Source organism: Psammomys obesus, unplaced genomic scaffold (assembly GCF_907164565.1).
Source record: "Psammomys obesus unplaced genomic scaffold, mPsaObe1.curated_primary_1811, whole genome shotgun sequence".
Classification (NCBI taxonomy): Eukaryota; Metazoa; Chordata; class Mammalia; order Rodentia; family Muridae; genus Psammomys; species Psammomys obesus.
In genome coordinates, this window is record NW_026591711.1 from 6,319,681 (window position 1) to 6,343,264 (window position 23,584).

At 49.3% G+C, this 23,584-nt stretch overlaps 1 protein-coding gene across 1 annotated transcript; it reads left to right on the plus strand.

Annotated features, from left to right (window-relative positions):
- Positions 1-919: 919 nt before the first annotated feature.
- Positions 920-13,661, plus strand: Ghrhr (growth hormone releasing hormone receptor). The gene is made up of 14 exons (XM_055611900.1): positions 920-976; positions 3,545-3,644; positions 3,750-3,857; positions 4,451-4,548; positions 5,462-5,559; positions 6,408-6,540; positions 7,870-8,023; positions 8,290-8,350; positions 8,753-8,822; positions 9,401-9,492; positions 10,004-10,133; positions 11,686-11,727; positions 13,360-13,464; positions 13,590-13,661. The coding sequence occupies exons 1-14, from the start codon at positions 920-922 to the stop codon at positions 13,659-13,661; spliced, it is 1,320 nt and encodes a 439-aa protein (XP_055467875.1).
- The last annotated feature ends 9,923 nt before the right edge of the window (positions 13,662-23,584 follow it).

Here is a 23,584-nt window from a genome sequence, read left to right on the forward strand (position 1 = left end):
TGGACGCGCTTGCCCCTCCAGAGTGGCCCAGCTCCAGGGATCCCTTTGAGAGTCCCTCAGTTAGCCTCAGCTTCTTCTCTGGACAGGAGGCTTATTGAGAAAACTTGCTTTGCCCAATATGATGTTGGGAGCCTTGATGTTGCTGCGTCTCCTCACTCTCTAAGTGTTCCCATCAGGCGAACAATGTGGCACATTCTTGGGCAGCATAAGCAAGGTTTAGCAACTACTTCTTTGTTCTGTGGTCCCAGAGATTTGAACCTGGAGCATCACACATGTTGAACCAGTGCTTTACCACTGAGATGTACTTCCAGCCTATTATGGTCTTTTTTTTTTTAATAAGGCTCATCCGAACCTACCAGGTTCCATTGTCACCTACCCCACTTCTTGATTCCCTTAGCTCACCCTCCGGTCCTGTGGAATAGACTGAGAGCATCAACAAATCTGGGCCTCCTTAAAAAAATCTGGGGCAGCCCTGAGTTACCTTCTTATTTTCTGAGGTCCCTTTTTTCTGATGCAGGTATGGGAGGCCTCTCCAAATAAGGCCATCGGGGAACTGGGCTCAGACAACAATGGGAAAGCATCCTGGCTAAGGGGGACAGTGGTTGTCACTTCCCTGTGCCCTATCTGTGTTCACTGGGTTCTCGCTGTCAGGACAGGTACATCCAGACACAGAAGCAGAGAAAGGTGGTGCAGCAGCTACCTCCTGCTGAGGACACAGAGTCCCATTTCGGGCTGGCAGTAACACAATGTCCCACCATCCTGTTCAATATTCAGTGGGGTGTCCCTTCTGTTGGCCCTGCCTACATAAACAGTTACCAGGGAAGGTGAGGAGCAGGGAAAACAGCGAGGCGGCATCAGTAGAGACAGCCTGGGAGGGAAGGGCCAACGCTCGTTGAGGCTGACTTCAGGCACCGCTACCATGGATGGCCTGTTACAGGGTATCTGTGTCCTCTGCTTGTTGAACCTGTGGGGAGAAGTAAGTAGCCAACTCAGACCTCCTCCTCTGTTCTTCTCCAGCTGGGTAGTGGCAGTCTGTGGCTGGGGAACTCCAGAGTCTGGTGGTTCCTTCCTTCCTTAGATCCCTTGAGCTGTCTCTTTGTTCCCTCATCCAGGTCCTATCTGAGTCCTCTGGGTGCCCCAGAGACACTTTTCCTGAGACTCTGTCTTGAAATAGCTGAGGCCACATATGGCCTCCCTGTCGCGCTAGAGCCTGTACACCCCAGGCTACCACCTAGCCAATGCTGTCCTGTCTCCTGTCTCCTTCGTCATCTCCAGCATGGCTGCTTCCTGGAAGGGAGTGTGGCCAGGGACCCTATGGGGCCCGAGGAGGTAGTGGATACCAGCTCTTCCAGCTGTGGCATTTAGGAGCTCTTCCTTTTATGGAGCCAGGGATGGAGAAGCTTCAGAAACCAGCTACTGCCACTTAGCCTGTGCGGTGGGATGTGGGAAAGCCAAGAGAGGAGGCTTCTCTGAATGTGCTGCAGACTTTCTGGGTCACTAATAATAGTATGAAGGGCCAGGAAGGCAGTAGCCACAAGGGTACCTTCTTCTATTGCCTTGCCAGGGTGACCACCTTCTTAGCACCTCACTGCCCTTCACTCAATAAGCTGGCGTCTGCAGACTATAAAGGGAACTTCATTTGCCTCTGTCTAAAAAGAGAATCATGAGTGAGGTGTGGTGGCTCAGAGCTGTAGTGTCAGGAGGCTCAGAGCTCTGTAGTGTCAGAGCTTGTAGAGGCAGGAGGATTATCATGACTTTGAGGTTATTCTGACCTACACAGAGAATCATAGGCCAGCCTGCATAGTGCCACCATGCCTCAGGGAGGGGGTAGGGAATGAATGATTTGACCTGGCAAAGGCTGGCATGTGAGTGCCATGCGGGTAAATTCCATGAGTCCCTTTATGGCCCAAAGGACTCATATTCTCTTGCATATTCACAGCACCATAAAAACTTCATTTAGAAAGAATGACCCTAGACCAGGGGGTCATTCAGCAGCTGGTGTAGCTGCCAAGTTCAGGACTAGAGATGACCACTGCCTCCCAAACCTTGAGGTGAGAAGCTGGTCAGGTCAGGGAAAGACGCGCACGCCCACAGGCAAAGTGTGCATGCGAGTGTGTGTGTGTGTGTGTGTGTGTGTGTGTGTGTGTGTGTTTGTGTGTGTGTCATATGTGCATGGATCTTGCAAGGGCATTTGAGAAAATCTTGAGAGATGTTAGGAATTCTATGTCTCTAAAGAAAAGGTCAAACACCAAACCTTAGACCCAACCAAAGACTGCCTAGCCTTGAGCACTTGGGTGCCAGATGGCCTCTGAATCACCCTTTAAAAAGAAAGAGATGTCCACAAAGACTTAGAGAACATTTTTTTTTTGTGGCTCCTGGGCTCTAGGAAGTACCCCAATCTACAATCTTTGTGATTGCCAAGCCACACATGAAGGCAGTTTCCTTCTATCCATCTAACGATGAACTCAGTCACCATGATACAGGTCCCTCCCCATCCACACCCCCATGCATCCTCGTGTGACCATCTTCCCCTGTCTTATTGTCTCTGTGTCTATGGGAACACTCATCCACTCCAACAGCCATACGGCTAGGCCTCCCTTCCAGTTCGTCCTTCCTGTTCATTGCTCCTTTACCTCACTCAGGTGCTATCACCTTCTCACTCTCTCATCCATCCATATCCTCTCCCAGTTACTACTCTATATATTTGCTCAGCTAACTTGCCTGAGACATAGCAGAAGCCACACACATTTTTCATCTGGCTAAACCCAAATGGTTGGCAGGACTGTGGTCCTTCTGCAGTCTCCTACTCTGGCCTGAGGCAGTTCTTCATCTTCAGCAAGTGCCATATCTTTTTTTCTCACCACTTCCCACCATCTCCTCTCTGATTTGATCCCTCTGCCCACCTTGTGATGACTCTGTGTCCACTCAGATAATCAAGGACATCTTTCTACCTACGGCTCCTTGATCATACCTGCTAAGTGTCAAGTGACTGTGTCAAGTGACACACTCACTGACTTTGGGGACTGGGACATGGTCTTTGGGGACCATTGTTTTGCCTACAGGGTTGTTTAGGCAGAAACACTTCCAGGGCCCAGAAGTATAGAGTGTGGGGTGGGAGGCAGGGAAAGGAAAGGCCATGTCAAGGACTGCATTGTCATAGCTATGGGATATCTAGATAGCTTTTTTTTAACATGTCTCAGAATTCACTGCCCATTAGATGGAAAAGTGTATCTGTCCCTCTCTTCTTTCCTAACCCTTCTACCTCTCTTCCTGTTCTTTCCTCCTTTCTTCTTTCCCCTCTTTCTTCTGATCTCTTTCCTTTCCCTCTTTTCTCCCTCCCTTCACCCCTTCCTCCTTCCTGAACATTCCCCCTCTATTCCGCAGTTCTCATCAAACATACCTTGACATCTGTGGGGCAGATGGGTCTTTCTCAGAATCTGGGCACAGAAATGCATCAATCTTGCTCTCCATCTTCAGGTCACCAGGGCTAGAAAGTGTGCCACCCCTCACAGGTCTTGGCTCACCGTGTCACTGTCTCCCGTAGGTACTGGGCCACCTTCACTCAGAATGTGACTTCATCACTCAGCTGAGAGAGGACGAGCTTGCATGTCTTCAGGTGGCAGAGGTGACCAACTACACACTGGGTATGAGGGGTGGGGATGACCCTGATGCTGACATCTCCAGCTTGCCCTTTGAATGCTGTATTAGCTTCCTTCATAGTCACCCATGTCTCCTTCTTCTCCACCTAGGCTGCTCTGGGACCTGGGATGGGCTGCTGTGCTGGCCCCCTACAGGCTCTGGCCAGTGGGTCACTCTCCCCTGTCCTGACTTCTTCTCTCACTTCAGCTCAGAGTCAGGTGAGTGGCCTGGGTACGGCAGGGCTGGGGAGAAGGTTCTGGGTTGTACATCACTTATGAGGTGACAGGTGACAGCGAATTTCAGCATCACCTTTCTCTCCTCTAGAGTTATCCTGAAAAAACTTAGTCATATTGAATAATGACCGATAACCAGACACCCAGCGCACGATCAGGGAGAACACTGGGGCAAGGGGCTGGGCATAGCATCTACCCACTGCTCCCTGGCTGTTAGCAGGAGGAGGCACCACATTGGGGAGGATGGAAAGCTCCTCCACCTCCACCCCACCTCCTGGATTTTCTGTCTCTTGTGGGACAGAGGGTGTCTGCTTTCTTCCCTCCTGCCCATTGGATGTAGGGGTCCGTCATTTCACTCTGTGCCCCCCCCCCCCATACTGTTCAACAGAGCTTTCTTGGATACCGGCCACAGACCACACTGGTCTGGAGCCCCAGCCATGGGACAGGAGTACTCTTCTCTCCCTGTATTTAAGAACTTCTTGTGCATACCTCACAGGGGCCCTTGACAGCCAGGGCGCTCCTACCATCTCCTCGGAAAGGGATGAATCCTGTAAACAGAGACTCTTGGTTGCCTCTAGGAACTGTGAAGCGAGACTGTACCATCACTGGCTGGTCTGATCCCTTTCCACCCTACCCAGTGGCCTGCCCTGTGCCCTTGGAACTGATAGCCAAGGAGGTAAGCCACTCCCAACATTGTAGTCATCAGGCGGGCATAGTAATTACAGGAGTCTCCCAGCAGATGGCAGTAAAGTGCCAAGTGAAGATGGCCCTTTAGGGTGACACTTGGCCTGCCTTGCTTTGAGAAGGAAAGCCCAGGGCAGGAGGAGAGCTGTGGTCACTCTCTTCTGGGCCAGCCTTTTCTGTTCTCAGTTTCCAGTGCTGGGGTGGGGGACAGGGCTTTAGTTTTTTCAGAGGAAATGAAGACTGCTGGCTGTGCTAGACAGGACATGCTTGTCTTCTCTAGCCCTGAGCCAGTGGGACAGTATACTGGGTTGTGGAATGGGCACATAAAGAAACTCAAGAATGTGGTAGTTACAGAGACCCCTGTCTCTGGGCAGCATACCCAACCCTGTGCACAGATCATGGTCTTTACAAGTTCTATCCATACTTCCAATCCCATTTTCCTCTGCCCTCAGCCCTGAGAGCAAACACACTGGTGTGCTTATCTTTCAGATGAAGAGACAGGTCAGAGAGGCAGTGTGGGGCAGGGCTGGAGTAGAGGCAATATCTGGCCATACTATATTCCCAGCTCAAACCGATTCAGACACTGGGACCCACATAGCTTTTCTCCTGCCTGCCTGTGGCTGTTCCTGGTGTCTCAGATGTCACCATTACCTGGGATGACAATGTTCTCAAGCTGGTAGCTAGCTAGTGTCAACAGGCACACATTCCTCTTGTGCTTTCGTCACTCTCCAGGTAGTTTCTGTCGGCTCTCCTCATTCCCAGTGTAACTGTGAAGCCTTAGCACCTCCACCTGCCGGCTCAGTGCTTATCTGGGACTTTCTGTGGCATCAGTGACTGGGCGGTCAGTGGAGTTGCAGACCCCATGCTTAATTGCCAAATGCTTCTTCTGCTTCTGTTGTCCCCAGAAATCTTACTTCTCCACAGTGAAGATCATCTACACCACGGGTCATAGCATCTCCATTGTAGCCCTCTTCGTGGCTATTGCCATCCTGGTTGCTCTCAGGTTTGTAGTCCTCACTTGCTCAAGAATTTTCTCTGACTCCCTATTGTCTGAGGACCCAGTCTCTGGTTCTCTGCCTAGATAACCAAGAAGGGCTCAGATCTAGGCGAGATGACTTTTGGGAACTTCTTGCCTTTCCCCCCACATGTGGGCCCTCTCTTCGCACATCAGACCTCTGTTCTGTGGCTGCACCTTTGCTCATTTAGCCCTCATTCTGTTTGTTTCCAGTGCCTTTTTTCTTGATAGTGTGTTCATCCCCACCAACACTGGAAGCCCAGCTCTCATGGGGTTCTAAGAATCCTCCTTGCCCCCTGCATGGTGCTCTTTTAATGGTTGTGACTTTCTGACCATTACAGCACTTTTTTTTGTTTAGTTTTCAGTACTGGGGATTATTGAACCCAGGGCACCCTGCATGGACTCCACCACCATGCTCACCCTTAGCTCTTACTGATGGGTGTAATAGCTTCCCAGCCTTTGAAGGCTGAGTTACCCATAGGGCTATACCTCAGAGTGTAACTCTCTGATCACCCAATGACTGCCCTCAGCTCTTGCTGGACTGTGGCTGCCTCTGTATCTACAGTTACAGAGCTACCTGAAGGTGGCGCTGTAGAGCCCTTGCTCTTTTACCTGAACCTAGCCCAGGAAATGCTGTCCATTTGACCTTCAGAGTCAAACTGACCCATTATGCTAATTTTCTACTCAGTTCATTGGGTTTAACTGTGTTTGATATGGCTTTGGGTGCTCTGCATTGGCTCACCTTCTGTCTAGCACCCCAGCCATGCCTTTTCTAGTCCTGGGAAGCTTTTTTTGCAGCCAGGCCCCTATGTTCATCTCTCTCCTGTCCTTTCCAGGAGGCTCCACTGCCCTCGGAACTACATCCACACACAGCTGTTTGTCACCTTCATCCTCAAGGCCAGTGCTGTGTTCCTGAAGGATGCTGCCATTTTCCAGGGGGATAGCATGGACCACTGCAGCTTGTCCACTGTAAAGGCTATGGCTGGAGGGAGTTGGGGCTGGGGGAAAGAGAGCAGGAGACAGGCCTGAATGTGCCTGACCTGTTGTCACACAGGTTGACGCTATATTTGTGGCCATGGACAAATGAAGGAAGTCTCAAATGTTCCCTACACATTCATAGATCACAGTGTCGATTTGAGCTGCTGCTCCCTGTTGCCAGGGCCATCTGACAGCCATTATTTCTCTTTCATTCAAGCACTTGTTTCAAGTTGGTCACAGAGGGTCCTGTGCCCAGCCAGCCATTTCATTGCCTTTGATGGGTATGCAAGGACTTGGGTGGAGGTTGGCCCCTCCTTCCAGAAGCACCTAGGGGACAGGAAGCATCCAGACTTGGGGCCACTGGGTAGGGAAAGCTGAGAACGAAGAGAACAAAAGGGCTTCAGGGGGTAGGTGGCCTTGGGGTTGCATCAGCACAATAGTAGAGACAGAAAAGACCCTCTCTATGACAGAAGAGTCTGGGGCAGAGCCCCCAAATGGGAAGTCACAGGAAGTCCTAAGTCTTAAGTGGAGGGGTGGGGAAAGGAGAAGCGAGGAACAGATTGAAAACTGAAGGGGTCAGAGTTCAAGGGTTTTGAAAGTGTTCTAGAAATGAATAGACAAGTGATTGCCCAGACAAACAAGTGGCCTGACTTAATTAATGAATTAATCACTGAATACAACTGTGCACTTACTTAGCCTGGGCAGCACACCAAGTACTTTACATGTATTATCTTCTTTGATCTTAAAATGCCTCGAAAGCCTCACTTTAATCTTATTTTGGTAACAAGGGGGCAGCTGGCCAGGTCACCCAGCCACACAGTTGGGGAATAGATAGAGCTTGGGCAGCTAGGCCCAGAGGTAGGTGAGGGAGGAGCAAGGCAGCTGGCTACATGTATGATGGGAACATCCTATATTCACAGATCTAAGCTGTGCATGGATAAGCAGTCCATGGTTATCATTTGAAAGGAGGACTTCAGTTTAGGAATGTCACATGACAGAGGAAATAGTTCAGTTTTCAGTGACCCTGAGTAAGGCCATGAGAGGCCATGAGTTCTTCCTGGAGTTCTTCCTTTCCCAGATATGCTGAGGCTGAGATGGTATGCATGGCTGACAGAGGGCACAGTGAACCCAGTCTGTCTGTCTGTGCTCTGATCATCACAGTTATACTGTTATATTCCGCCTGGGGCAGCCCAAGGAGTGGAGTGGTCCAGCCCAAGGTGGAGGGGACCTGAGGGTTTGGTGTTTCAATTGGGGTGAAAGAGACCCAAAGGGGGTTGAAGTGGGAGTCCAAGTGCTGAAGCATCAGGTTCCTGCTCTCAGATCCTGTGCAAGGTCTCTGTGGCCATCTCCCATTTTGCCACCATGACCAACTTCAGCTGGCTGCTGGCAGAAGCTGTCTACCTGAGCTGCCTGTTGGCCTCCACATCCCCCAGGTCCAAACCAGCTTTCTGGTGGCTGGTTCTTGCCGGCTGGGGTGAGCATCAAGGGCTCATTGACCGCCGTAGGGGAGGTGGAGGCTGGGAAGACCTTGGGAGAGCATAAAGAGGCATTGTGGGTAACTCCGGGGCCCAGGTAGGGACAGTCCACAGTCCTGTACTGAGAGCACTGGGAAGTAGACCAGATCCCCTCAGGCGGTTACCTGTCCCCACCATTACACTCTGCACGTGCCTAACAGATTGGTGGGAGGTGGAGGCTAAGGATGCAGAGCCCTCCCTCATCCCTGTGTTGTCTCACCCACAGGGCTCCCCGTGCTATGCACTGGTACGTGGGTGGGCTGCAAACTGGCTTTCGAGGATACTGCGTGAGTAAAGCAACTTCCCCACCCCCATGTTGTCAGCAACGCATATAGTAGGGCATCCAAGGAGGAGGAGGAGAAGAAGAAGGAGGAGGAGGAGGAGGGAGTCCCTGGCTTAGACTGTTGCAGGTGGGCACGCTGCTGGTAGCACAGAGGGGGCAGGATCTCAGGCAAGAGAAGCTGTCAGAGCTATGTATCTCAGAAGACCAGCTCTGAGCAGACCTTCTACAGGAAGAAAAATGTCTGGATAAGGACAAGAAAGGCCAGCCAGCCTTCGCTGGGGTTCTCCTTTGGACAGGCTGAGAGAGAAGATCAGGCCAGAGGGAGACAGAAGGAGGCTGGAGGCTTGAGCACTAGATGGGAGAAGGGCCCAGGAACACCTTCAAGCCCAGGCTGTCTTCTTCCCAGGTGCTGGGACCTAGACGACACCTCCCCCTACTGGTGGATCATCAAAGGGCCCATAGTGCTCTCTGTTGGGGTCAGTCTCTGAGGCCAGCTTCCTTTGCTTTATTCACCCAGCTTCCAGGTTTCTTTGTGTGGCCCTGCAGGGTGGCAACATGACTACCCAGAAGGGAATTGGGAAACTGGTGACTAGCTTCTCTGGCAGCCCCTCTGGCAGCCACAGTTCCCGGTTGGTCATGTCAGCACCTAGACCAGTTTTCTAGTTTCCATGTGCCTGGCTTGCAGAACATCTCTTGCTGGGGTGGTAAGTGGGAGTGGATGGCACCTACAGGTGAGCACTCAGCTGCTCCTGCTCCTGCTGATGTGGCTTGGCAGCCGTGGCTGTGTGCTGTCTCCCCAGCAGAGAAACTACACAGTGATGGACATCCACTTTGTACCCGAGTGACCCTGGTCACTCGGTGGCTGGAGACAGGTGGCCAGGCCTGACCCTCATCCTTTCTACAAGGGCTGAAGAGGGAGGGGAGCCCTCAGTCTTCCTCTGCCCTGCATCTCACGGGTTTGGGGTTCCTAGCCACCAAAGGGGCTGGGGCCAATCCTAGGCCACCTAGTGCTGCCTCTAATCTTTGCATCCACTTCCCTGTGCCTCATTTTCAGGTCAACTTTGGGCTGTTTCTCAATATAATTTGCATCCTGCTGAGGAAACTGGAGCCTGTACAGGGTGGTCTTCACACACGGGCTCAATACTGGTACCATGAATGTGTGTGTGTGTGTGTGTGTGTGTGTGTTTGTGTTATATTTGGGAACCCTCATGGAAGGCATTTGGAAGAAAATACATTTGTTTATGTTTCATCTGGTAGCTGTTTATTGCCCTGGTACTGTCCTTTTTCCTATATCCCTAGAGAGAGAACAGATCTGGCCCCTGGCTCCCAAGAGATCATAGTACAGGAAAGTAGGACACAAAACTGCCAGTTACCATGGCAAATGGTTGACATGGCAGACACATGCTGCATCTGTTTCTATGGGTACTGGAGAAGGAGATTGTGTCTAGATGGGAGGAAAGGGCAATCAGAGAAGGCTTCCTGAAAGAACTCGACTTTGAAATATGTATGTAGACTCTGGAGCAGCCAGTATAACTGCACAGCCATTACAGTGTGATGGACCTAAAAGCAGAAAAGCCCAGATATTAGTGGGGAGGACAGATTCTCTAGGGTGGATGATGGTGGGCACCCTTAGAGTCTAGAATTTGTCTTCCACAAGGCGGCTTTCCAAGTCAACACTTCTCCTTATCCCGCTGTTTGGAATTCATTACATCATCTTCAACTTCCTGCCTGACAGTGCTGGCCTTAGCATCCGTCTACCCCTGGAGCTGGGACTGGGGTCCTTCCAGGTGAGACCCCCCTACAGGCACTCCTTTCTTCCAAGGACTATGGCAACAGGCCTTGACTAATTTCATGTTAAGTTGAGATCTATTCTTCGGTCTGTTCAATTATTCATCCATCTGTTCAACCTCCATTTACCCTTCATTTCTCTACCCATCCAATTACCCATACATTCATCTATGCATTCCCCAGATATTTATGCAGCCATGTACCTATCCATCCAGTTACTCATCCATCCACCACTCATTATCTGTTAATCAATTCTGTTAGCCTTTCTTTCTTCCAACTATCCCACCTACCTACCCATTTGTTCACTTATCCATTCATCATTTATTATCCATCCATCAATTCTTCTTTTCTTCCTCTCTCTCACTCATCCATACATTATTTGTTATCAATCAATTGATCAATTGATTCATTTACCAACCCACCTATCCATCTTTCTATTCTTCTTACACCTATTCATTCATCTTTTTTCTTCTTTTTCCTTCCTTCTTCCATCTATTCCACTCACTCATGCATCATTTCGTCCACCCTTTACCTATTATCCATCCACCCATCTATTGATTGCTCTCCCCATCCATCCATCCATCCATCCATCCATCCATCCATCCATCCATCCATCATCCATCTTGTCTATTCATCCGTGCCATTCAGGCTCCATTTCCCCTGCCCTTCCTGGTGCAGTCCACCAGTGACCATGACCAGTGGATCCTGAGGGGAAGAAGTGGGAAGCAGGAATGGCCAGGGGTGATGGACACCTCAGGCAGCAAGTGAGGGATGAGCATTGAGAGTGACATTGAGTGTGACAAGAACAGGAGGTAGGCATCATTGACCAGTTTGTTTAATTGTGGGGGGGGGAACAGACTATTTAAATCTTTGGGGAGTATATAGAGGCTTTTGGGGTAAGTGCACATCATTCGTAGGGGCTAGGGTGCTGAGAATTCCTTATTTGCATGAAGAGGAATTCCAGGTTCTTGCTGGTCATGACCTTATAAGGAGAGGGGAAGTTTGACTTGGCTGCAACTACCTGCCCCCTTCTGGTGTGGGCAAAGGTGTGAGGCACAGGACCATGTGCACCAGGACATGCACAGGGTGGGGGGGTGTTGGTCCTCACTCCTATCACTCTTACTATGAGATTTTTGGAGTTGGACTTGACTCAACGTCACTCCTGCTCCAGACCGGCTCCTTCCAGTTGCACAGTACTCTGAGCCCACATCCATTCTTATTTTCATCCATCTGCCCATCCATCCATCCATCCATCCATCCATCCATCCATCCATCCACCCACCCACCCATTTATTTACCATCTTATTTTTCAGTTCTTATCGAGTACCTGTCATGTATCAGGCAATGTGCTCAATAATGCAGATACAAAGATACACAGTGAGGTGGGGCTGTCTATACAGACATGGAAGGCATGCCATGATGATTCCATGGGTTGGCATATCTGATGCACAGTGAGGGATGAGTGAGGGAGAAGACAATAGAAAGACTGTCACATTCCAAAGTCATGCCAAAGTGTTCTGATGGACTCCTTCCTTTCTCTTTGACCCCCAGGGTTTCATTGTTGCAATCCTCTACTGCTTCCTCAACCAAGAGGTATGTGTACTCCTAATGGCTCACCTTAACTCAACAAGTACAACTTGTCCTCAGTCTCCTTTTCTTATGCCCTGCTCCTGTAAATTCCAGCTAGGTTGACTCCTATGATCCTCCACTCTTATGATCTTTTGTGGGAGCATGTCCTGAGCCCATGGGTCAAGTTTAACCTGAATACTTTCTGAACACCTTGCAAACACCTGCACTGGGCTAGGTTCTACTACTAACTCATGAGATGGAGAAGGTCTTTCAGGTGTCAAGGAAGGATAGAGGACAGAGCAGATCAGTTGAGGGGGCAGAGTGAAAGGACAGAGACAGGAACCAAAAAAGTCAGAGGTCCATATAGAAGGAACTGGAAAGAAGAGTCAGCTGCAGAGATGGGAAGAGCCAGAGTAGAACAGGAAACAGAAAAACCGTGGAAGTAAGGGGCTCTGAGACCAGGATGCCAGAAGTGGAGGCAGAGCTGAAGAAAGCAGACAGAACAGAGGCCATGGCACATGTGGAACTGCAGAGACGGGCAGAGGAGACGAGACAGTCATCCAGAACACCCTGTGGGTTATTTTTTTTAAACCAACATCCTACTGTGCAGAGATGGGGAGAATTTTTCAGAGTCCAGATCCCCAGGATTCTGGCCTTAAGCACAACCAGGGTCAGAGCTCCTCCCAAAGGCCCAGTGTTTGCTATGGGCTCTGTGGTTAGCAGAGACCTGGCTGATTCCTGTCCTATTTCTCTATTAAAAAATTATTTTTTCTTCTTCTTCCCTCTTTTCCTCCTTCCTTCTACCTCCCCATCCATTTATCTTTCTATACATCTGTCCACCATCCTGCCTTACTTGACAGCTCTGTCCCCGGCTGACCTCTCCCTTTCTTACTCTCAGTGTACCCAACCCTGTCTCTGCGCCTTGCTCAGCTGTATCTAGTATGTGAACATAAGACCTTAGTATCTGAGTATAGCAGTCCCAAGAGCCCTGGGAACCGTGGAAAAGGGCAGGGCAAGAAGCAGCCCCACTGAGGTGAGTTGGGTCTGGGATAGGAGTTCACACGGAAAGTAAATTGAGAGGGACTCTTTTACTAAGCAAAGTTGGACATGAGCTGATGTTTGGTGACAGGAAACTCACTTTCAACTTCTACTTTTCAAACAGTTGTGGGAAGGTCTTTGTTCTAAATGAAAAATAGCTTCCTCTTTAGCTTTTATACAGCCCCAGGTTAGCTATCAGGCAGAATATCTCTTAGCTCCCTCTGTCCCTCAGCCACATAAGGATATAGACTGCCCCACTCCCCTTCTCAGCTTTCTCCCTTCTGTCTATCCACTGGCTATCCAAGGCTAAGGCAAGGGTGGGTCAAAGGCACTCAGCAAGCACTACCTGGTGACTGGGTCAGGAGGCACAGAGGGCACCCATGTGTTTGCCTGGCCTCAGACACAGGCAGTGCTAAAAGGAAAAGTATTAAAAGCAAGGGCCAGAAACTATCCAAGGAAGAAGGGAATAGTGACTACTTGGAGGGCCGTGACCAGGCTTTCCTTGCCTGCCTTCCCTGTTTTCTCCTACATTACGTACCTCTGTGACGTTAGTCTCCTGCAGCTGCTCTGGAGAGTGACTGTGAGATCTTCCTAACATTCTCTCCCTTGTCTGTGGAGGTGAGGACGGAGATTTCACGCAAATGGTATGGCCACGATCCTGAACTTCTGCCAGCTCGGCGGACATGCTCTGAGTGGACCACACCTCCCCGATCAAGAGTGAAGGTGCTGACCTCTGAGTGCTAGGCCAGCCATCACCAGGGACCAAGACCCAAACTGTGCACTCAAATGGCCGTGCCACCATGGGCAGTATGGTCCTCCCTCCCATTCTCTGCTTTGGCTTTCTCTAGGTCCCTGTATATCAACCTCTGACTTTCTCAGTTCTTGTTATCTGCCTCCATCTGTTCTTTCTTCCCATCTAGGGCTATTGCCCAAGGCCCAGAGAAACCAATAAACTTGTACATGAGTGATCCATGGCTGAGTCAATGTGGCTCTGAAGGGGAGCTCTTGTCAGCAGCCATTATTTGAGCTTCCGGTGCATTCCTCATTCCTTGGCTCCAGCTGCCTTAATGCCATTTGTCTTTATAATAATTCTCATGTTTTATTTATTTTTTTTTAAGCACTCTCTTTTGTCCCAACCCCGGCTCCCCTTCCTTCTTCCCACAGGCAAAGATGTGAATCTTTGCATTTCCGTGTCTGCAAACGTGGGGTGTGCCTTGTGTGTATTTGAATTTAAATAAATGCTATCTGTTATGTGTCTCATCCTGCCACTAATGTTTTCCCCGAGCACCACTCTTTTAAGAGATCCACTGCATTGCTGAGTGTACATCTGGTCCCCTATTTTGATTACACCAGGCCACCTGACACCGTTGCCCGTGGGCTGCCCAGCCCCCTTCCCTCTAGGTGAGCACCCATCTGCTTGTTCTTCCAAGTGTAAGACAAGTCTCTCTCTGGAACTCATACCAGGAAGAGAGTCCTGGGGCATTAGGGCCCTGGGGCATCAGTTATACCTCACTTTGAGATGATTCAGTAGTGCCAGACTGCGCTTGCGAATTAGCAGCCTAACAGCCCTTCCTTGTACCTCCGAGAGTGCTGCTTGGCATTCTCCTTCCTTTTAATGTTTACAAGCTAAACGGGTGTAAAGTGGCAGCACTCTGTTGGTCCCTTTTCCCTAGGGTCAAGCAAGTGTGAACAGCTCTTCTTGTCTGTTAGCCTTCTGGGCTTGTTCTGGAAATTGCTGGTATCTCTGCCCTTTTGTTTTGTTTTGATTTTGTTTCGTTCCTGATGGGGCACAGAGTCCTTAGTTCTATCCATATCGCTCTCATTTGTCCTTCTATTTGTGTCCCGAGTTAGCTACTTTTTTCATCACCTTGAATAAAAATATTCTGGTAAGAAGCAACTTAAGGGAAAGAGAATTTATTTTAGCTCACAGTTTGGGAGGGTATATAGTTCAACGTGGCAGGAAAAGTAGTGGTTGGGAGAAAAGGTCAGACCTGGGGCAGCAGGATTTTGAGACAGTTGGTTTCACTGCATCAGTGATCAGGAAGGTGGGAGCTCTGGCCAGAACCAAAATCAGTCAAGGATGTACCCCATAATGCTCATTCTCTAGTAACCCACCTCTCTCACCAAGGCCTCATGCTGAAGTTTTATAGTCTCTCGGCACAGTGCTATCTAGGGACCAAGTGTTCAAACATATGAGCTTATGGGGAACATTTCCCATTCAAACACTAAAGTATGCCCTTTCATATCCGAGCCTGCTGCCATCTGCCTCCACTCAATGCAGGCTCCCTTCATGCCACACATTCTCACCCTCCATCATCTTCCACCTTTCTTCTTGGCAGGAGGAAGGAGACAGAAAGCAGGCACTGTTTTCAGGACCCATTTGCTGACTGATGGGGTGGAGGGTTTCAGTAGGACGGGAAGAAGTGCACGTGGTGTTAGGTCAGCATACCACCTGTCTTCTACTTGGTCTACCACAGCAGCCATACTCTGCAGAGCCCAGCTCTACCCTAGCAGGAAGCCTTGCCCCACTATACAGCCCTCCCCATCTCTTTCTCCTGCTGCCCTAAGAACTCGGGTCTCCCCTTCTATATAGTCCTTTCTTGCCTGCTTCGGCTGATGGCCAGGGCTAGTTCCCTTCTTCCAAGCTTTGCTTGTGGCTCTGGGATGCCCTATAATCCTGTGCAGTAGAAAAAATCTGACCATCCTGCAAGACCAATTTTCCTAGCCAGGCTTCCTTTCCTGTGTAACTGAGAATGGAAAGGCTAGCTTGTTGGCATGCAGGTGTGTCTAATGGAGGAGAATGACATTTTCCTCTCACATTCAGGAGGGCTCCTGAGTGGGGTGCAGTTGTATGAAGCATACGATGTCCTACTACAGGGCTTCTGCCTTGGCAGGTGGCAAGCAAATGTCGCAATCAGTGTAGTCCTGTCCGAAAGCCACTATACATTCCTGCCTTTAGTCTAAGATCACAGTAAGTAACTGGCAATCATTATCACCATTTGGGGCACACAGAGGGATTCCAAATGAAATTAAAAAAACAGCTATATTCATACAAAAAGACATACATCTTAAGTTTTGTTTCCTGAAAGTTTTTTTTCTCTGAATTTTCAGAAACATCTTGATGTCATAATACATTTGTCAGTTTGATTCTTGTCCTTATGCTTAAAAATAATATTCAAAGACAATAAAGCACAAGGAAGGATAAGAACAGTATCAATAGTCATTAGGAAAATGCACATAAATTACTACTGAGATACAGTCACACCTAGGACAATGGGAGCAAAGAAAATACCAGACAGTAACAAATGTTGATAAGGATATGGAGAGACTGGAACTCACACATTACTGGTGAGAGTGTGAAATGGCCTGTTTGAGAAAATGTTTTCCAGTTCCTCAAATAAATGTTAAACTTGAGCTAGCTAGTTAATGTACTCCTAAAGTATGAATCAGAAGAACTGGAAACATGCACAGAAAAAAAAAAAAGCTTTTATATGAATGCTTCTAACCTCATTATGAATACAGTTAGAATGCTCTCTGACTGATGAATTTCAGTATATGCCTACAGTGGGATGTTAATTCTGTTACCAAGAACCCCTACATACAGGGACCCATATGACACTGCTCCATGAGAGAAATGAGTCGTAGCACTTCCATTTGCAAAAAATGTCTAGCATTGTTTAAGTAGATGGAAGGCTGTTGGAGCTGAGGGAAAGACCTGGGGATGACTTTTAAGGGCTGCAAATTCCTTTCAAAGTGACAGAGATTCTGAAATTAGAAGCAATGGCTATGAGTATACAGAAAAATCAGAATAGTACACTGTAGAAGGATGATTTTCTTTTCAGTTTCTGTATTATATCTCAATACAACCATTACCTAAAAATGATTAGTTTGGTGAGATGGCTCAGCAGGCCAAGGCCCTTACCTCACAAGTCTGGTGAGCCGTGGTCTATCCCTGGCATCTATGGTGAGATGAAAGGAGAGAACTGATTGAAGGTAGGTTGTTCTCTCCTGACACGTGTGGTGTCACGGCACTTGTGTTCCATCCTCGGGCACGTTAGAGCAGTGGTTAGTGGATGTTGCTGCAGGTTGTTTGCTGACTTTTTTCTTCTGCCATGAAGTTTGCAAAGGCTCTGTGATGCCCCTTACTTAGCTGATGGTTATTGATGAACTTGCCTTTGGTAAAGCCTCCTCCTCCTTTCCTTCTCCTCCTCCTTCTTTGTGATCTTCTATTTTCCCTCTTCTTCTTCCTCTTCTACCTTTTCTGTCTTCTTCATTGTTCTTCCTCTACTCCTTCCTCTTGTTTTTTAAGCAAATGGCTGTGGTGACAAATTCTTTGCATTAAATTCTTCAAGAACATTAAAAAAGGGGGAGGATTTAGAATGAACAGAGATTTTCAGAGTCAACTCTGCTAGGCCTACAATTCTTACACCAATGTAGACTTCTCCTTGGAAAAGCTGATCTAGCGCATTTTTGTGACAGCAAGATAGATTTTCTGCACTGTTTCCTTTCACTAACACCCTGACTGGTACTGGCACTGTTGGTAGAGTTATTATAGCGGTACTGGTTAATGGTTAGTGTTAGCTCGGTTAGTGTTAATGTTAGTGGTTAATTAGTGGTGAGTGGCTAGTTAGTGTTAGCAGTTAGAGTCTAGTGTCTAGAGTCTAATGTCAGTGCTGAGTGTTAATGGTTAATGGGAAGTTGGTTGCTATTTAATAGTTCGTGGCAGTAAATGCTAGCTAGTGGATAGTAGTATTTACATAATGAAGCTTGTGCTGTCAGCTGTGGTGGAAACACTGGCTTTGGGAATTATGCATCTGCCTCTATGGGTTTTATTGTGGTTACTTCTTCCAGTTTTATTCTGCACTTCAAAGCCCTACCACCTTTTTAATTTACTCTATGACAGGACACTGTAGACTTAGACTATGCACATGTGAGTTCATGCCAAACATCTTGACTGGCAAACTTTCTCTTTCTCTGAGCCTTGGTTTTCTCTCTCTGGCAGGAGAGGTTGGCTAGAAGGTGATGTCTAAGGGTTTTCAGGGGGGCACTAGATGGGCTAGTTACAGTTCCATGGTGGAACCGTTTTTCTGGAAAGGAAACTGAGTGGGAGGGAAAAAAAAAGCAATGTTCATCCTGGCCACCAGGTGGCATATGAACTGTGGCCAAGATAGGGGACTGGGCAATCCCTGGAGGAGGCCCTGATCTGGAGAGGGACAGAGGGCTCCCAGGAGCTGGCTTGGGGCTCAGCAAGTCTAAAAGGCTGGTGGAAGAAGAAGCTGCTAGGCAAGGGAGGGAAGGTCCTGGAAGAAGAGCAGGGTTATCTGAAACCAAGCTTTGCTGAGTAAGAAGTATACATGGAGATGGGGCGGGGGGGGGGGAGAGAAAGAGAGAGCGACAGACAGACAGACAGAGTGACAGAGAGACACACAGAAAGAGACAGAGAGGCAAAAAGAGGAAAGAAGACTCCCTAGAGACAGGAGAATCAGTGTCCCACCAGAGACCCCACTATGGTGGGGTGGTCTCTGTGAAAGGGTCAGGCTAAAGGAGTTTCCTGGGGCCCTGGCTTTTTTTTTTTTTTTTTGGTGAAAAGCCTTTTTCCATTTTCGAATTCATGTGTTTCTTTCAGCACCTTTTTTCAGGTCCTGAGAGGACTTTTGCAAGGAGACAGGAAGAAAGGAAGGATGGAAAGGAAGAAGGAAGAAAGGAAGGAAGGGACTTTCCTTCATGCTTGAGCTCCTCCACTCAGGAATATGTAAAGAGCCTCAAGATTGAGCCTGGGTTTGTGTGTTAGAGCAGCCATTTTGGATGTGGATGGCTAGGGCAGAGGGGGTGTGTGAAGGCAGGAATGGCTAGGGCAGAGGGGGTGGGTGAAATGGCTAGAGAATGACTCTGGGACCAGGAGCTTGGCTGGCTATATCTTAGAACCCACCCGGACAGTGCAGGGGACCTGCACTGGCTCTGTTGTCAAGGCATCTAGACTGTGGCTAATTTCAGTGCTGGGAGCCGTGCTCTGAGGCAGCACGTGGCGGACAGTGAGCCTCAGAACGGATTTCGCAGTCCCCTGGGATGCTCCTGGGCTTCATTCCTATGAGGGCCTTCTGTTCCTTCATTAGGTGCAGAGTTCATTATGATGTCTCTGCTTCACTTTTTGCTCTGCAGGAACATGGTGCTGTGGTCTTTGGTCTCTGGAGGGCAAGGGCTCCGGGTAGGGCTCAGTAGCCAGGACCAGTGCACACCCCACACCAACGTAGCAAGGGCTTTTCCCCGCTGTTTTTAGCCACAGACATAGCTGTTCACACCAGTAACGCTGGGCACAGAGTGCCAGGAACACTGCATGGCTGTACTGAGAAGCTGAAGTCCCCTGCCACCAAGCTTCTCAACAGAATCGCCTGGCCTAGGCTCCTGGTGCTGCTTTCTGTCAACATAGTGCCATGGAGTGTCCATTGATGGGGACAGCTTGGGGTCCTGCTCCTGTCATCTCACATCAGCGGGGCTGGGACAGCAAGTTGTGGCTGACACCATGGCTGGCTCCTCCTCACATATGTAGCAAGTGCCTCGAACACAGGAAGGTCACTCCAAACAGGCCGACCAACCACTAATGGGACAGATGTTTAGCACAAGGAGACAAATAGCCACTCCAATGACTGTATTAGCATTGGGTGCAAAAGAGAAGTCAAATATAGTGAGAACAAGGGTCTGGAAGACCAAACATTGTGTGGAGGTTTTTTTATTAAGGCTTCCGGTAGGGCGCAGAGCTAAGCTAAGTTAGACCATGAATATGAGTTGGCTAGGTGAAGCCCAGGTAGAGGAAACCAGATGTGCAAAGGCCCTGTGGAAGGGAGGAGCTTGGTACTGAGGGGACTGGAAAGAGGTACAATGGGTGAATTTCAGTGAGGAAAGGGGAAGGTAACTGAGACCACAGTGGGGTCACCCAGGCCATATCCAGATCTCAAAGTGCCAGGAGAGCCAGAAGAGGGAGGTTTTATCCCAAGAGCTATCAAAAGTGTCCAAAATAATGAAACCCTCCTGCCCCAAGCTGGTGTATGCAGACTGTATTTCAGGCAGAGGCCTCTACTAAAAGCAATGGGATCCAAATTGGAGGCTCTGAATAGGCAGATGGTAGTTTAAAGAGCAAGGTCAGACTCAGAAGGTGTTAACAGTTGAAGTGAAACACGTGAACAAACGTTTCTCAGAGGTTTCCTGGTGTGTGTAGAGGAGAGGAGAGAGTTTGAGAGGAGAGTGGCAGTCAGTCTGAGCAGATCCATACGGAGAGCCATGAACCTCCAGCGAGGTGTGTGTGTGAGATGCCCTTGGGCTGCCGAGAGCAGCGGGATCGAAAGAGATCTGGTTGGAAGTTAGGAATCATAGCTGCTGGAATATGACTGGGTTTCAAAACCAAGAGCAGGGGCCAAGCCTGCTCATGAGGAACAACACCAGCTCGACTTCCTTCAGGGCCTGACTGAGAAGCCGGAGTTCCTGAGGAGGCTGAGAAGGAACAGCCAGAGAGGTGGGAGGGAAAGCAGATGAACGTGGAATCATGAGGCCAAACAAAGAGTGTGGCAAGGAGTTGCTGGCGAAGGGTCTGAGCACTGCTGAGCAGCCTTTCAAGAGAAGGCTAGAGGCGCATCCAGGATTTGGCAGCACCGCACACAGCAAGAGCCGATTTGGCAGAGGATTGGCAGACGTGGGAGCCAGACAGAAGGGTACTGGGAAATGAATGGGCCGTGGGAAAGCGGAGGCAGTGGATGCGGCAACTCCCGACTGAACTGTGCCTGGGACCGGAGGGGACCTCCTAGGTAACGGGAGGCAGTTCTGGGTCCAAGCGGATCTAAGCAGGTGTGGCTATGCTCGACTCTGAGAGAACGGCACAGATGCCATTCAGACGGAGATGGAGGCACCGGTGGCTGAGGGTGTGGTGCAATCAGGGGAAAGTCACAGGGGACTGAGAGGGACCAAAAACCCACGTAGGGGCATTGCCAGCTGGGAAGAGGGTATTTGCCTACAGGAAGGAACAGGGTCACATGGGACTTGTTATGAGAGTGGGCAGTAGAGGGAGGTGGCCACTGGCTCCTATTTCATCATGATGGCTAGATTCATGGTTGGCTGGAGTTGAGGGAGTAGCAGCAGATAGTAGGTGGGATCTTGAGAAGCATGGAGGTGGGAAATGATAGTATCTGGAGGATATAAAACAGAAGGGCAGGGCACATGGATGACTGCCAGTCAGTATTAATAATTTGGCTACTTCAACTAGAGAAGACAGAATTAGGTTTTCTCAGAGACAGGGCATAAGAGACTTGGCTACATTTGGTAGAGAGCTTATGCAGTGGGCAGGGAGCTAAGGGGAAGGATGCTGACTGAATGGGACATGGACCTGGGCTGTTTAGTATCAGGGTGGAGTAGAATGCTGAGGAGGAACCCTGGGAGGAGAGGCAGTGCTATGCATGCATCTGCTTCCCGGGTTCCTGACAGAGTGAAAGAAGAGACTGTGGGGATTTCATGGAGCCTCTGGAGACAAGAAGAGAGGGAACTGCTAGGCCAGGGTGCTGACCATTAGCCTGGGCATTGTTGTCAGCTAAGTTGAAGGCTGGGCTTGAGGGGCTAAAAGAACTTGAGCCAGAGTCTTCTGAATTCTGCAGAAGGTCAGGAACCTCAAGAAGTAGATTCAACACGGGAGTGATAGCACCGAGAAAACGACCTGACCAGGATGGAGAGGATCCAGAGAAGCAGCAAGTGCCATAGGAAGCCTGTGTCCTGCTCCTAGAGCCCATCCATGATGGCTTTACCCTGCAGCTTCGGGGGCTACCAGAGGCTCAGGTCCTGGAGCCCTTAAAAACAGATTGTGGTGTTGGAACATAATAAGAAACAGCAGGTTTTTTTTTTTTTTCTTTTCCAGTCAACTCTGGTTGGTTCACTCCTGTGTATGAACGTCTTCCTGTGGACAGTACTCTTTCCGGCTGTCTCTCAAGCTTGTACTCATCTCATCTCTTCATTCTTCCCTCTAGGAGGCTCCAGCTCCCAGATTCAGGGTCATGAAACCAAAATAGCACATAAAGCAGCTGTCCTGCCTCTATGATACTAAACATCTGGGCCCTAGGGCTGCCTGAGGGGGCTGGAGCCTTTCTGTATGCAGACACCCCATAACTTGCTAGTTAGAATTTTCATCTTCCCCCACTGTCTCTTTCCTGCCCTTTCTTCCCTTCAGAGCCATTCTAACCCAGGCAGGGTGTTGTGCACAGACAAGAATGGTTGGCTTTCTACCTGTCCCTCAGTGGGGAGTAGCCCGTGGGTGACATACACGTTCACAGACTCTTTTGGGGCTCTCTGGCTTCCCAGCAGCAAGTAGGTGGGTCTGTGAGCCTCCCTCCCTCAGAGGCATTGCATAAGCAGCCTCAGCCCTGAGTACATTCCCATGGTTACCGGGCTGAGAAAGGCTGGCTGAGATGGCATCGCCATGGCACCAGCATGGTCCGCAGTTCTGCTGGGCGTGGCTCTGGCATGCGTAGCTCTGGGCTCTTGCTGGACAGATGGCCTTCACAGAGTTGTTCCCAGACATCCAGTGGCCTTGGATATCATGAAGTGAGGTAAGCAGACAGGAGCAGGCTGGGTGGAGTATGAGGGCTTCTCATGTCCTCCAGGTCTTCACGGAAGGCCTTCAGCCACTCAGCCAGCAGCCTTATTGTGTTGTAGCCTCTGAAGCCAGCTTTTCCACATCAAGAGCTCAGCATAGAGCAGATAGGCTGAGCCATAGCTCTGCCCATTGCCTATGCCACCTTGGAAGCCCCTTACTCAGGCCCACTGGAATATGGAGCCTGGACTCCATAACCATCTCTGTCTTGCCATCTTCAAGCCGACTGTGCCCAGAAATACCACAGAGTCAGGGATAAGAGCTCTAGACCTAGCCCCATCTCGAGAACACAGGAGGATGGAGAACAAAATCAAGTGTGATGTAGGCTTTCAGGGTGGCTGAACTGTCAAAGCTGCTGTGGAACTGGCTCGAGAGGAGAAAGTCATGGAAGGGGGCTGCCAAGATGTTGTTCAATAGATGAGTCTCTCAAAAGCCTGTGTATAGAAGTGGCTCAAAGATAGGCTCTGTGGTACTGGAGCACAAAAAACTACATGTAGAAGGTGGTAGGATGGAGAGCAAGACCCTCTGGGGTATTCTGATGCCATGTGGGACCCAGGAAAACCTTAGCAGACAGAACTGTCTTGGGCATACCAGATTTGTGCAAGTAGTCCCCCAAAACTCAAGTTTTCATCTATGCTGGTCCTATAAGATGTCCCAGAAATGATCACCCAGCTCTTTCAGCCTGGTTCCAAACTTTGCAAATCCTGGCTTTCCTACCAGCACTTCTTCTACACTGGAACAGTCATTCCACATAGCTTCTCTCCTTCCCAGCCCAGCCAACCAATCAGGATCATCGAAATCATCCTAATGGTCCCAGTCCACCCTCTGTCACTGTTTTCCATGTATAAGCCATATCATGCTGCACCAGCCTCCTGTCAGACCCTAAACTGAGACCCTCTTGCCCTTCACAGCCCATGTAGTAGGGACAAAACAGACCTTGTCACTTCCCTGATGTGACAACACTTTTTAAAAGTATGGGATCTGTAACAAGAAGGGCAAATGTCCTCTCATTTGGCTGGGCACTATGTGTCAAGACAGTCAAATGTTTCAGAATGGCTATGAAAGTGTACCGAGTATCAACTTTGGGACTAGAGAGGGGAATTCACAAATATGAGACCCATGTAGGGAGGGTCAGCTGCCTATCATTGAAGCATTCTGTATATGCGGCCAGTCTTTCCTCTGCCCCCCTTACAGCTATATCCACAGATAGAGTCAGAG

Coding starts and splice junctions, on each gene's coding strand:
- Ghrhr (XM_055611900.1), top strand. CDS start 920: ATGGATGGCCTGTTACAGGGTATCTGTGTCCTCTGCTTGTTGAACCTG. Junction 6,541..7,869: donor ACCACTGCAGCTTGTCCACT/GTAAAGGCTATG, acceptor TCCTGCTCTCAG/ATCCTGTGCAAGGTCTCTGT. Junction 10,134..11,685: donor TGGGACTGGGGTCCTTCCAG/GTGAGACCCCCC, acceptor TTTGACCCCCAG/GGTTTCATTGTTGCAATCCT.